This window comes from Notolepis coatsorum, assembly GCF_963971535.1.
Source record: "Notolepis coatsorum genome assembly, chromosome: 3".
Taxonomy (NCBI): Eukaryota; Metazoa; Chordata; class Actinopteri; order Aulopiformes; family Paralepididae; genus Notolepis; species Notolepis coatsorum.
In genome coordinates, this window is record NC_140167.1 from 179,080,204 (window position 1) to 179,093,081 (window position 12,878).

General features: G+C 39.7%; 1 protein-coding gene across 1 annotated transcript in view; it reads right to left on the reverse strand.

The window, feature by feature from the left end:
* LOC311226081 (nebulin-like) overlaps window positions 1-12,878 on the reverse strand; it is a gene marked incomplete at its 5' end in the record, with an annotated part of 144,572 nt that overhangs the window by 53,598 nt on the left and 78,096 nt on the right. The window contains 24 exon segments of the mRNA XM_084311458.1: window positions 1,029-1,130; window positions 1,510-1,614; window positions 1,833-1,937; window positions 3,212-3,316; window positions 3,436-3,540; window positions 3,781-3,885; window positions 4,164-4,268; window positions 4,483-4,587; window positions 6,298-6,402; window positions 6,513-6,611; window positions 7,207-7,314; window positions 7,447-7,551; window positions 7,728-7,835; window positions 8,038-8,145; window positions 8,412-8,519; window positions 8,635-8,739; window positions 8,875-8,979; window positions 9,592-9,792; window positions 9,902-10,015; window positions 10,423-10,530; window positions 10,668-10,772; window positions 11,766-11,870; window positions 12,029-12,133; window positions 12,530-12,727. Coding sequence (XP_084167584.1) covers window positions 1,029-1,130; window positions 1,510-1,614; window positions 1,833-1,937; window positions 3,212-3,316; window positions 3,436-3,540; window positions 3,781-3,885; window positions 4,164-4,268; window positions 4,483-4,587; window positions 6,298-6,402; window positions 6,513-6,611; window positions 7,207-7,314; window positions 7,447-7,551; window positions 7,728-7,835; window positions 8,038-8,145; window positions 8,412-8,519; window positions 8,635-8,739; window positions 8,875-8,979; window positions 9,592-9,792; window positions 9,902-10,015; window positions 10,423-10,530; window positions 10,668-10,772; window positions 11,766-11,870; window positions 12,029-12,133; window positions 12,530-12,727 — 2,724 coding nt within the window.

Genomic DNA, 12,878 nt, shown 5'->3' on the forward strand with positions numbered 1-12,878 from the left:
GTCCAGGGATCAGTGAGAACTGAAGAGGCAGGAGATGAGTGGAGGCAAGATTAGAGCATGAGAGAGATGGGCAGAGGTATGGTAGGTAATTGGGAGTGTCTACAGCTTGAATTAAAGATGGGATGGGTGGAGGATAGGGGGGATGATACAGGTAGAATCTACTAGGCCCCGATTCCCTGTCCAGAAACAACACTATGGTATTAGGTAACCTGGTGACGTGAGCAACAATAACCTTGAAATCTGTGGAAATTGTCCTTAGGTTTAACAGTTTGCAAGTTGAAAGGTTACCAAAAGTTGATTCCCGATTTGCGTGTTTGTGGACAGGGTCCAGATAGGTGATCCCGCTCATTGCTTGTTTACCTTACTGCCCATAGTGGACGGGTAAAGGGATGTGAGCCACTCCATAGCAGCTTCTGGGCCTTGGATTTATACCTCCCCTCTCCACGAGGACACCCACCAACACACACACACACACACACACACACACACACACACACACACACACACACACACACACACACACACACACACACACACAGAACATGCCATAGATGAGAACACACATGTTGGTTGTGATAACACAGGGAAGACTGGAGTTGGGCTCCTGTGATCCAAATGTGAAGACAGAAGTTGTGTCCTTATCTATGCCCTCAGTGCAACACAGCCTATTTACATCAATAAGGCAATAGTCAGCTTGAATAATAGCAATGAACTGGTTTAACAGATCATCAGTAGTTAAATTAATGTGCTTAATACATTATTTATCTCACAAGGTGAAGTAATAATCTGATCAGCTCTGAGGGCACAGATCAATGACTCACTCAAGATAGCTTTAAAATTACAACTATTTGAGTGCCATTGTTTGGGACACCTGCAAGAAGGAAAAGAAAGAGCGAGACACAGATAGAGGTAGATTGTCTAAAATTGACGGCACAGCCATGCGACGATGACCTCCGGCAGGCTGCTGATGACCTCATGCACCAGGGTCAGAGGCAAGGGCCCTGATTGGCCGGGACCAGGGGTTTTACCTGGCTCAGCTTGCTGTTCTCCCTGGCCAACAGGTATGTAGGGTCATCTGTGGTAATGGTGAACTTATCCTTGCCCTTTTCATAGGCGGCTCTATAGGCCCTCTGCTCAGAACATCAAAAGGCAGTTAAAGACAAGTTATGACACTTTTCTAGAGAGGATAAAAGTCAGGTTAAAAGCCTGTGATACATAGAGAAGTTAAACAACAACAGCGTAACATGAATTTGACCATGGTAAGTAGTATGGTCATCAAAGATAAGAAGAAGGAATAAACAAAATTACCTTTTCAATTAAATGGCATACTGTAAATCCATTAACTTTTACTTCTAAGGCTGAGAATCCCATTGGGATGCATAGAGAAAAAAGCTCACAAATGATTATTATCAGGTGCAAAAATAAATTGACAATCAAATTAAATCTAACACACATCAATACTGCATAAATAAATGTCTGAATAATTAGGCCTGAAAAAACATGACTCACGTTGTTGATGAGAATGGACGCTTCCTTGGCAGCATGGAAGAATGGAGTGTCACAGGTGTATTTGAAGTTGCCTCTGTTCTTCTCAAAGGAGGCTCTGTACAGTCTCTGTTACAGGAATAGAAACAGATTATTGTGAAAATGCTGAAAAATCATCAATCCATTCGAGACTACAGTATATCATTTGACATAATGTATATCATCAGTTATAATGTATATGATATTTACTATGTTATTCCATTCCAAGTATTATGGTTATTCTTCCAACGTGACACCATACAATATACATTATGAACTGTAAAATATGTGCTAAAGAGATCCTTTACCTCACTGTACAGAGTCTTGTTGATCTCAGCCTGCACCATCTCCGGTGTGTCCCACACGTAGCAGCCAATGCCCTTCATCCATTCCAGGTCCTCCTTGTACCTGATCTAAAATCAGAATAAAAAGGGGTATTACAGGGTATATCAGTGAAACATGCATTGAGTCTGGCAATATGATACATATGTGTCCTGATTCAATATATTGCAATACTATATACATAGCAAAATGAAATTCAAGGACTTTCAAGTACTTTTCCAAGCACTATTTTTCTTTTTAAAAGGGCATTTAAAAGGATACAATTCACTTTTAAATGCCTTTTTTTTATATAAAAATAATTTGATCCAATATATATGGCTTAAAACCAATTTCCCCACAATTAATTACTTTAAATAAAAATGTATTACATTTCTTGATTCAGAACAATTCTATTATGGATGAACAAAACTTTCAATGCGAATGGTTCATTTGAATTTCAATTACTTTTTAAGCACCTTGTTAAAAAATGGGCCGTTTTCAAGGAATTCCAGGCCTTGAAAATTGTTGGTAAGAGATCAAGCACTTCAAGCACTTCAAGGACCTTGTGCAAACCCTGACTGATATATGTCAATTGTATTATGTCAAAATCTGATACATAATATGTCAGTATTGTAAAAAATAATAATTATAATAATAAAGAATAATAATAATCAAGTGTATCAAGAAAAATAGTAGGGTAACTATGTTGACACAGAATGTTATATGTGTATACAGTTTTCCTACATTATGAAGTATTTCTAGAGTTCAGCCAGGAAGACGTGAATGGCTGCTCATTCCTTCTCCCCAAAATATATTCATATTTGTATTTGTATGCATGTGCAATAACATTTCTTGTTTCACTCAATTGTAGTCTTATTCTTGTTGAAAATTTATTTTCAAAGTTCCATTCAACTACCAAGATGTCATTGACCTCTTCCGTCTGTACTCACATTGCTGGCGCTATCAGGAAGTCTGTACTCACATTGCTGGCACTATCAGGAAGTCTGTACTCGCATTGCTGGCGCTATCAGGAAGTCTGTACTCACATTGCTGGCACTATCAGGAAGTCTGTACTCACATTGCTGGCACTATCAGGAAGTCTGTACTCACATTGCTGGCACTATCAGGAAGTCTGTACTCACATTGCTGGCGCTATCAGGAAGTCTGTACTCACATTGCTGGCGCTATCAGGAAGTCTGTACTCACATTGCTGGCGCTATCAGGAAGTCTGTACTCACATTGCTGGCGCTATCAGGAAGTCTGTACTCACATTGCTGGCGCTATCAGGAAGTCTGTACTCACATTGCTAGCGCTATCAGGAAGTCTGTACTCACATTGCTGGCGCTATCAGGAAGTCTGTACTCACATTGCTGATGTTTTCGGAAGCAATCTTGTTGAAGAAGAACTCAGGGCGGTCAGGGATGGTCTTCCATGTACCCAGAGTGTTGATGTACTTCTCTCTGTATTTGACCTGAGAGAGACCAAGAAAGAGAAGGACCGTCAAACATCAAATCAATCACACTCCTTTGATGGACTCTCAATGAGAGGAAGCAGATGTCAAAACATCAGTCAAATACTCTGTCAACTGACCTCGCTGATGTCATCAGTGACCCTGCGATGGTGGACGATGTCCAGGGCGTCCTTGACAGTGTGGTAGTGTCCCTTGGAATGCTCAAAGCTTTCTTTGTAACGCAGCTGGAGACATAGACAACAACAACAATACAAGTCAGACGAGTGGCCACCACAAAAATACACAGAATTAGTATTTTCAGTATTACAGTAAAACAGGTTGAGAGGCACCCCAGAGTTATAAGAGAGGAAAAACTAAAACAAGCTGCTATCTCCCTGAGATGTGTTTGCTTCATAACGTTGGTCTCGATATCATTGTTCACTATGAAGCCTACTCACATCTATTCACACTAAGAGCATACTCACATCACTGGACTGGAGGTAAGCCTTCTTGGCACGGACCACGATGGGTGTGTCGGCGATGGGGGTGTACCTGTGCTTCATCCTCTCATACTCCTTTTTGTACTTGATCTGGGGAGGAAGAGAACAGTTGGGGGGGGGGGGGGAGAACAGTTGCAATGTATTAGAATGCTGGTTCCTCTGGAGAGTTCAATTATATTCTTTCAAACAGTATTTTGTAAATCAAATTGACTGAGAACACAATCCCTCATGAACATGTTGACGGGCTATTTCAGAATGTGAATGAACAGAAATATCATGTCACACAGCAGAAAGCAAGATGGCTAACTAATCAACAGAGATGATATCCTAACAGTGGAGTAGAAGAGGAAGGAACATTGCTGACTTACATCGCTGTAGATGACCTTCATAGTCCTGGAATGGGCCATGGTGGGGGTATCTATCTCAGGGGTGAAGTGAGTTCTCTCTTTAGAGGCCAGGTCAGTGTACAGGTGCTGTAAAAGAGGACAGAAAACACAATATTATTATAATGATCAATATGTAATTTTGGATCTTCCTGCTTGTGTCCCCTTTTCTTGACTTTAGCTTTAGATTTGCTATTGTGAGTATTCTATGACGACACAAACAAAATAAAAGTAAACTGAAAACAAACAACTGATCATGAACAGGTATGATAAACAGCAGTAGTGATGAGGAATCTTGACTTGCCTTGTTGGTCAGCTGCTGGGCCCATTTGACTCTCTGGAAGTCCACACAGTCCGCAGTGGTGGAGACCTGCCCCATCTCAAATTTGCTGTCGGCTTTATAGATCAGCTGAGGGGAGAAGGGAGAACAATAGAGGTCAGGTCCGAGGTTGAGTCCCAACGATCATATTAGGTGTGGGGTACCAGGGGCGTATCTAGACCCAGCACTTCAGTAGGGCACAGAAGGGCACCAAAAACTATGAAAAATTTGGCCGGTTTTGGCCGGTTTGTGGGCGAAAATGGGTGGATTTTGTAACTATTTCTTTTTTTAACTTTATTTTCGGTTTTAGGGTTAGGTTAGGGTTATGTTATTTAATTATTTTGGGGAGCCAGCCCCCCAAACTCCTGAAATGATGCATAGAAATCTATGAAATAAATAAAACAATCTGACATTTATATTAAAAAGAGCTAGCCACCCAAACCCCTAAAATACATAGAAATCTATGCATTTTGGAACAGTTACTAAATATATAGTCAAGAAAGCATTTAGTCATACTTAAAGTTTAAAGTGCTTTACTTGCATTGAACATTGCATTGAACATTGAACATTGAGGAGACATCATTAGAAAGCACAATGTATGTTTCCATAGTTACGCAGATGACACACAATTGTACATCTCCGCTGAACCAAATGATCACACAGCTATAAACTCCATTTCCGCCTGTCTCTTAGCAATAAACAAATGGATGACGAACAACTTCCTAAAATTAAATGAGGGCAAAACTGAAATCCTACTAGTCGGTCCTATAACAAAAAGAGAAATGTTACAGAGCAATATGGGGCAACTTACTCCTTGGATCAAACCCGAAGTTACAAGTAAGTAACCTACACTGGCTTCTGGTAACATTTAGAATTGATTTCAAGGTCCTCCTCCTTATATACAAAGTATAAACATTGCGATCATCTACTACTGGTCTATTGAAGGTTCCAAGCCACAGTCTAAAGAAAATCAGGGATGCAGCCTTTGCTAAGTTGCTAACTATGCACCAAAGTTATGGAACACACTACCTATGGACATTAGGGAAGCTAGATCTCTTAATATTTTCAGAAATAAGCTAAAAACGTACCTCTTCACCATAGCCTTCTAATACACCCCGCTGTTGATTGTACTGTAGCACTATTTTACTCTGGCCATTCTATTGCATAATTTTACTATCTATTCTACTATTCTATTATTGCACTGTATTATTGGTGTGCAAACCAGTCAACTTACAAAAAAGAGCCTGTTGGAGGATTTCAACAAGATAAATGCAGTGCAAAATATTTCACTATAATATTTCAAAGCGAAGTAAAAAATATTATAATAATTATTTGATCATGTTAAATGATCATTTGATCATGTTAAAAAAAAAAAAAAAAATTATCAGTGGGGCACAGATGATCATCAGTAGGGCACGTGCCCTACTGATAGTGGTCTAAATACGCCGATGTGGGGTACGTGTACTGTACATGGTTGAAAGTTAATAAAATACTGTTACTTAAAACACTAAATATGCATGTCAAACTGTTTAAGTGGAAATGAGTTTGAAAGTGTATATTCAAAAAGTTCTCTGTTAAAATGTGTGTGTATTTGGCTTAATAAACGAGGCGCAATGTCTTTATTTACAGACAGAACAAATTCTCCAATATATTCTGCTAGTATACAGAACTGCAGATGTGAACCCCAGTTTACCTTATCATCCACCAATAACCTTTTGTTGTAATTTAAAAAAAGAAACTGCTAATGTGGAGTAGTTCAGAAGATGGAACAACCATATAATGTCAGTTTAGGTGACTCACGTTGCTCATGTGGGTCTTCAGCTCAGTCACACGTTTGTACTCTGGAGTGTCCAGGACCACGCTGAAGTTGGCATGGTTCTTCTTTGCATCCACTTGATAGTTGTTCTTTAAAAAGGAAATAAGGAACAACACAAATTATTGTGATTCTAAGACGCAGAAAGTTAAGGATGCTGATATCAAAGAGATATTTTATGTAAGAAAGGGGAAGTGCATACTCTGAACTTGGTGATGTTGCGGACAGTGACCATCTCAGGGGTGTTGTACAGGAAGCAGCCCATTCCTCTCAGCCAGGTCAGATCCTCTTTGTATTTGAGCTATAGACAAAAACATAATTATGAATCATTATTATCATTATCACTACAGTACTGTCAAAGTAAATTCTAGCATAACATTCTGTATCACTAGGGCGGCTACGTGGCGTAGTGGGCAAGGCGCTCGCCACGAATGACGGAGACGCTGGGCTTGCCTGTTCGAGCCCAGCGCTCCACATTGCTTTCAGTTTAGCTGGCCGTCCATACTAATACACATTGGCCGTATTAGGGGGTGGGAAACTGATGGGTGGGGATCGGGCGTTGTGGACAGCGACTCCTACAGGTCGGTTGGTGCGCCTGCGCAGTAGAATCAGGAAGTGTCGGGGGCAGCGTGAGCCTCCCACGCGTTACTCCTCGCCACTGAGAGATCGAGCTGCGCAGGTGAAAAGATGCGACTGCTGTTACCTCAAGTACCGGAGGGGACTTGTGCTATGTATGACTTAGTCCACATTGCAGCCGGCTTGTGGGAGGCAAGAAACAGCGTTCGTGACAGGGGAGGGTTGAATTGGATGATACGAAATTGGGATGGGAGAAAATATAGAAAATGGGAGAAAAAGTGGATAAAAAAAAAATACATTCTGTATCACTAAAGACATACGTCACTGGTGATCTCGTTGACATGGTAGCAGTGCATCAGCTGGGGTGTGATTGGCATGTTGATCAGCTGACCTTTGGTGTCATGGTTGTACTTCGCCTTGTAGCACAACTGTGAGGGGATAGAGAGAGATTCATGCAATTTGAGTATCAGGAAAACAGAATAAGTCAGAGTCAATCGTGTCACATCAACAACAAAGAGATATAAAAAAAGGACAGAACACTGAAAAAAACTGTTACATACATCGCTGAGATTCTGCTGGTTCATCTTGACTTGTTTGATATCAGGAGTGTGGTAGGTTGAGTGGATCTTGTCCTTTGTCTTCTGATACTTCTCACGATACAGACGCTATGGAAGGAAGGTGGGGGATGAGATCACACACCAAATCAAAGTGTCAAAAATGTCATGCTGCAGGGTCTGTTGCTTTTACAGCTGGATACTGACATAATTTGAGGTGCTTTGAAACTATTAAAAAGAACCAAACTATTTTTTAACAACGGGAAAGCGGTGGTTTGTAATCTTACGTCGTTGGTACTCAGGTTTGTTTTCCTGATGTTGACAAAGTTGACATCCTTTGGGTTCAAGGTGTAGCCCTTAGCCTTCATCATCTCATAGGCTGCCTTGTACTTCACCTATACAAAGAAAAAGAAAAACAATAAACACCAGTCTGTGATTCCGTAACATCAACAGGAAATACATGAATTGATGACGAGTCACTAATTAATAATTAGGCCACTTCATGAATGGAGCAGTTTATGAAACCATAGCACCAGTTTCTATGACATCCAATCCAAAACAACTGAGTAAGTGGTGATACTGCAATAAGGGCCTTACATCGCTGGTGGTAATGGAATTGATCTTGGCCTGCTTGAGGAGTGGGGTGTCTTTGGGCAGGGAGTATCCAGTAGGCATCATTTTCTTGTTGGCCTCCTTGTACCAGTTCTGAAGAGAGATCAAGACATTACAGTGAGGGCAGGACCATTATAACATTGATGGGTAGAATCTAGAGATAAAGAGAGATCAAGTCAAGCAGTAAGATGCAGGAGATTTACTTTTGTAGAATTACTGCATTTATAAATGAGAAACTATAGATAACTTTGCTTGGTTACATGTACACCTGCTTTAAAACAAAATAATGTTAGCATAATTCTGTGAAAAGAAAGAGATGCTAAGCAATATAATATATAATATATTGAAGAAGGACATACATCACTCTGGATGTAGTTGGCCAGGCGTGCTCTCTCATTCTCAATCGTAACAGAGGGTGCTGTGTTGGTGCCCTTGACCTTGGTGTGGTAATCATGGCGGTAGTGAAGCTGGGAAGGACAAAAAAAAGAACAGGTGATGATTTTTATGGTCTGTCATGTAAAGAACATGAATGATGAAGTGAGTTTCTATAGTAATGACTATATGATCTTAAGTGTAACTCACATCGCTCAGGTTTACAGCGTTCATCTTGGCGGTCACGTACACCGGGGTGTCTGTCACAACAGAGTAGTTCTTGAAACCCTCGATGGCCTTGGCTTTGTACTTGGTCTTGATCACAAAAACAGGGATGAAACCAGTCACATGGATATATCAGCATCATATCTGACAAACATGATCACTCACTAGATTGATAATTTAATTTTCTTTTTAAAGGAAGTTATGTAATGTAGAGTAGGGCCTAACCTCGCTCTGCAGAGTACCCGCATACTTCACACGCAGGATCTCTGGTGTGTCCGCGGCGTAGCAGCCGATGCCCTTCAGCCAGTTCAGGTCATCCTTGTAGAAGATCTAGGAGAGCACACAAAATGAACCGTAGAATTAAAATATATATATGTATGTAACACCACATGATATCAATGTAATGTGCCATCGGCTTTGACTGAAATATTATAACTAGCAATATGAATATACCGTACTTTTCGGACTATAAGCCGCAGCTTTTTCCCCCATTTTTCGACCCTGCGGCTTATATAACGGTGCGGCTTATATGTGACTCGACGTGACCAAACCCGAAAATGTAAAAATCAAAATATTGCTTTTTTGACTGCATTGAAATGTTATTTATCTGTTCCCTTATTTGCTAAACGTAATACAACTTGTAAATTAGTTAATTCTTGTTATTTTTCCGACAGTATTGTGTCCCAATGCTAATTACATATGGTAATTAAACATTAAAACACCTGCGGCTTATAGTCCAGTGCGGCTTATATATGTACACATCATTCAATTTAGCTGCTGCGGCTTATATTCCGGTGCGGCTTATAGTGCGAAAAGTACGGTAAAAGCACTGGAGACAGTGGTCTCGTACAACAACCCATTCTGCAGTGCAGCTAAGCAATGGGCAAATCAACATATGAAAGTTGAGGTACATTGTAGGCAGTGTTAAGGGTGGCCACTCACATCACTGAGCTGCTCGTTGACTTTGCGTGCCTGCGTGTACACCTGCATGTCGGGCATGCACAACCACTGGTGCAGGTGTTTGCGGTAGCCGATCTCGCTAACGCTGTTCTGGGTGGTGCGGGCCTGCACGATGTCCAGCATGTCTGGTGGGATGTGGTAAGTATGAGCCTTGGTCTTCTCGTACTTCTCCTTGTACAGACGCTGCAAAAAGGGTTAAAGAAATATAAATACAATTTGAAATGTTATTATTATAATATATTTTTTATATAATACTCTTTTTACAACAGATGGCTCAACAGGCTAGACTCACATCCAGGACGAGCTTTCCAGCTTTGACGCAGCGAGCAGTGCCAGGATCATCCTCCAGAGACTTGGGCAGACTGTAGAGAGACTTGAACTTCTCATAGTCCTCCTTGTACTTCACCTGCAGGAAGAGAGGAATCGTATTGTCTTGTCTGAGAGTGGGCTTCAAATACTTCAAAGTATACGATCAATACATCACAGGATGGAATCAGAGGTTAATGTAAAATGAATTGAGAGAACTCTTTGTAACACGACTGACAGTATGCAAGTGTTAAATAAGAATTTTACTCTCCAAGTCCTACATGTACTCTTCAAGAATTTACGCCTGAATTAAATATTTAAAAAGAAAAATCTCTGATTGCAGGTATAATAATAGTGGGTGAAACAAAGACTGTGGCTACATTATCACAACAGTAAAGCTGAACTTTGAAGAACCAACTATACAAAAAAGATCCTAATGTTTAAGTGATCTTATTCACTAACTATTATTTGCTAATAGATTCTATATTTTCATGAAGTTGAACTCACGGTGCTGAGAATGACTTTCTGCTGTTTGGCATGCTTCAGGGCATGGGAATCATGTGGGATATGGTAACTCTTTGCCTTGATTTTTTCCCAAGCAGCTGTGTATTTTTTCTGTAGAAAGAGAAAAACAGACACTTTCATCAACAATAAAAAGAAGAAAAAGAAAGAAAAATATTCTTACTGCTTCAAGAACTCCTATCTTAGTTCTTGTGAAAAGGATTGAGAGATGAGTGTAGATTCACACTTACATTGCTGAAGAAGTGTTTGAAGTTGTAGCATCTGGCATAGTCATAGGTATCCAGAATTGTGGTGTACAAGTGCTTCTCCTTATGGTAGGCCTCCCTGTAGTTCAGCTGTGGAAAGGGATAATTTCATTGTTTCATTAATCCAAAAGTCAATTGGATGAGCGACAAATTGTTTTAAATTAGGGCTGTCAATCGATTAAAACATTTAATCGCAATTAATCACATTATTGTCCAGAGTTAACTGTGATTAATTGCATAGGGATATTCTTCAAATGTTTAATACTAATCAACATGGGGGTGGACGGATATGCTTGCTTTATGCAAATCTAATCAAATAAATAACCAAAATGACAAATATTGTCCAGAAAAGCAAAGGTACTGCATTTAGCATAAATTAAATATGCTGCAAATAATCATAACATGGCAACTCCCAATAGACAACAATAGATGGCCATATTAACCTGCACAATTTTACATTACTATTTTTTTAAGCATTAAAACCAAACAATGGGCCTCAATGCATCAGACACATTGGTAAGCAAAATTCTCCATTACTCAAAGATCATTCCCTGGATCCCTCACACTTCTAAAGCAAATCCCACAATGTAATTGTGTCCAACCTCACATGGATCAAAAGAAAGGGTATCAAAAACATCCCCTTCTACTATGTGGAATCAAAACAGTGTCACAAATCCAACTGAATTGAGACCAATGTTAATCTCTCAATCTTTTACAGACTAATATACTTTTGTACAGTAAAACTGAAGTTCTCTCTATTTTCATTGTCTGGACATATTGAGGAACAGACAAACACATACAAAAAAATAAATGTTTGTCTGAAGAAGTCTGTCACCAAAATGTAATTTACTTTTCTAATATGAACTGGTGTGACTGAATCTTTGTACATTTTAACAATGAATCCCTTTTTTTTTCGTTAGTTTGTGGCATTAATGAGCATTTGCGTTAACACATTATTAACGCGGTAACTTTGACAGCCCCATTTTAAATACATCAGACCAACAGCTAAAATCATCGTATTATGACAGGATATTTGTACAGTTGAAAGGCTGCTTCTTTTGTCAGTTGGGCCAGATCACTCACCTCGCTGGCCCAGGTGTGTCCCAGGATAGCAGTCACATAGACTGGGGTGTCTGTCACAATGGAGTAGTTGTTGAATTCCTTCTTAGCCTCATCTCTGTATTTCAGCTGTTGGGGAACATGATGACATGAAACTCATGAAGATGGAGGTCAGTGTTTTAAAACACACATCAATCACTTTTCATTGTTTCATAATGAATATAGAAAATAATGAGTTAATAACACATGATACATGGTTTTCTATGATGCTCTGTGTTGATACTCACCTCACTCTGTAGGATATAGGATTTCTTGGCACGGATGATCTCAGGGGTGTCCCAGTTGTAGCAGCCCATACCCCTCATCCAGGTCAGATCTTCCTTGTAGCACACCTATTAAACAGCAATAGCAAAACGACCATATTGTATAGTCAGCATTGAGCAAATTTTTTTTTTTTCTTGTCACCTCTTGGTTTTCCATCACTAACTGCCATTACTGTGGTGACCACTCTTCAAAGGTTGTAATGTAAAACAGTACATGCGATTTGGATGTCAAATGATCTATTACCATTAGATATTACTATTACTGTAAATCATCTATTAATGTAAATTACATAATAATGGTCATATAACTTGCATCAAATAGGTTTGAGTTAACCACAATGAAGCCAAAGACAAATTGTGTAGACAATTCATCTTTTTAAATTTTATTTTTTATTTTTTATTTTTTTATTATTATTCTGTTCTGTGAGAACAGTAAGGGTGTGTCTTGAGTGGAGAAAAACCTACATCACTGATCTGTTCGTTGTTCTTGCGGGCACGCGTGAGATCCTCCTGCTCAGGGTGGCTGGTCCACTGGTGCAGGTAGGTGCGGTAGAGCACTTCACTCAGCATGTCCTGGCAGTTCTTGGCCACCTTGTTGGCAATGACGTCTTTTGGGAGGTGGTTCTTGACCTTGTTGGTGTGGTAGTCCTTGGTGTAGAGCCTCTGGAAAGAGAGTGATGTCATAGGAAAGTTATGAGCATTAGCATGTACAATATGAAACTTAAGGAACTAAAGGGAAAACCTCATTTAAGCTTTTTCATTAATAATAAGAGACTCATGAATGAATCACAAGTTATCTGATAGTAGAACTTAA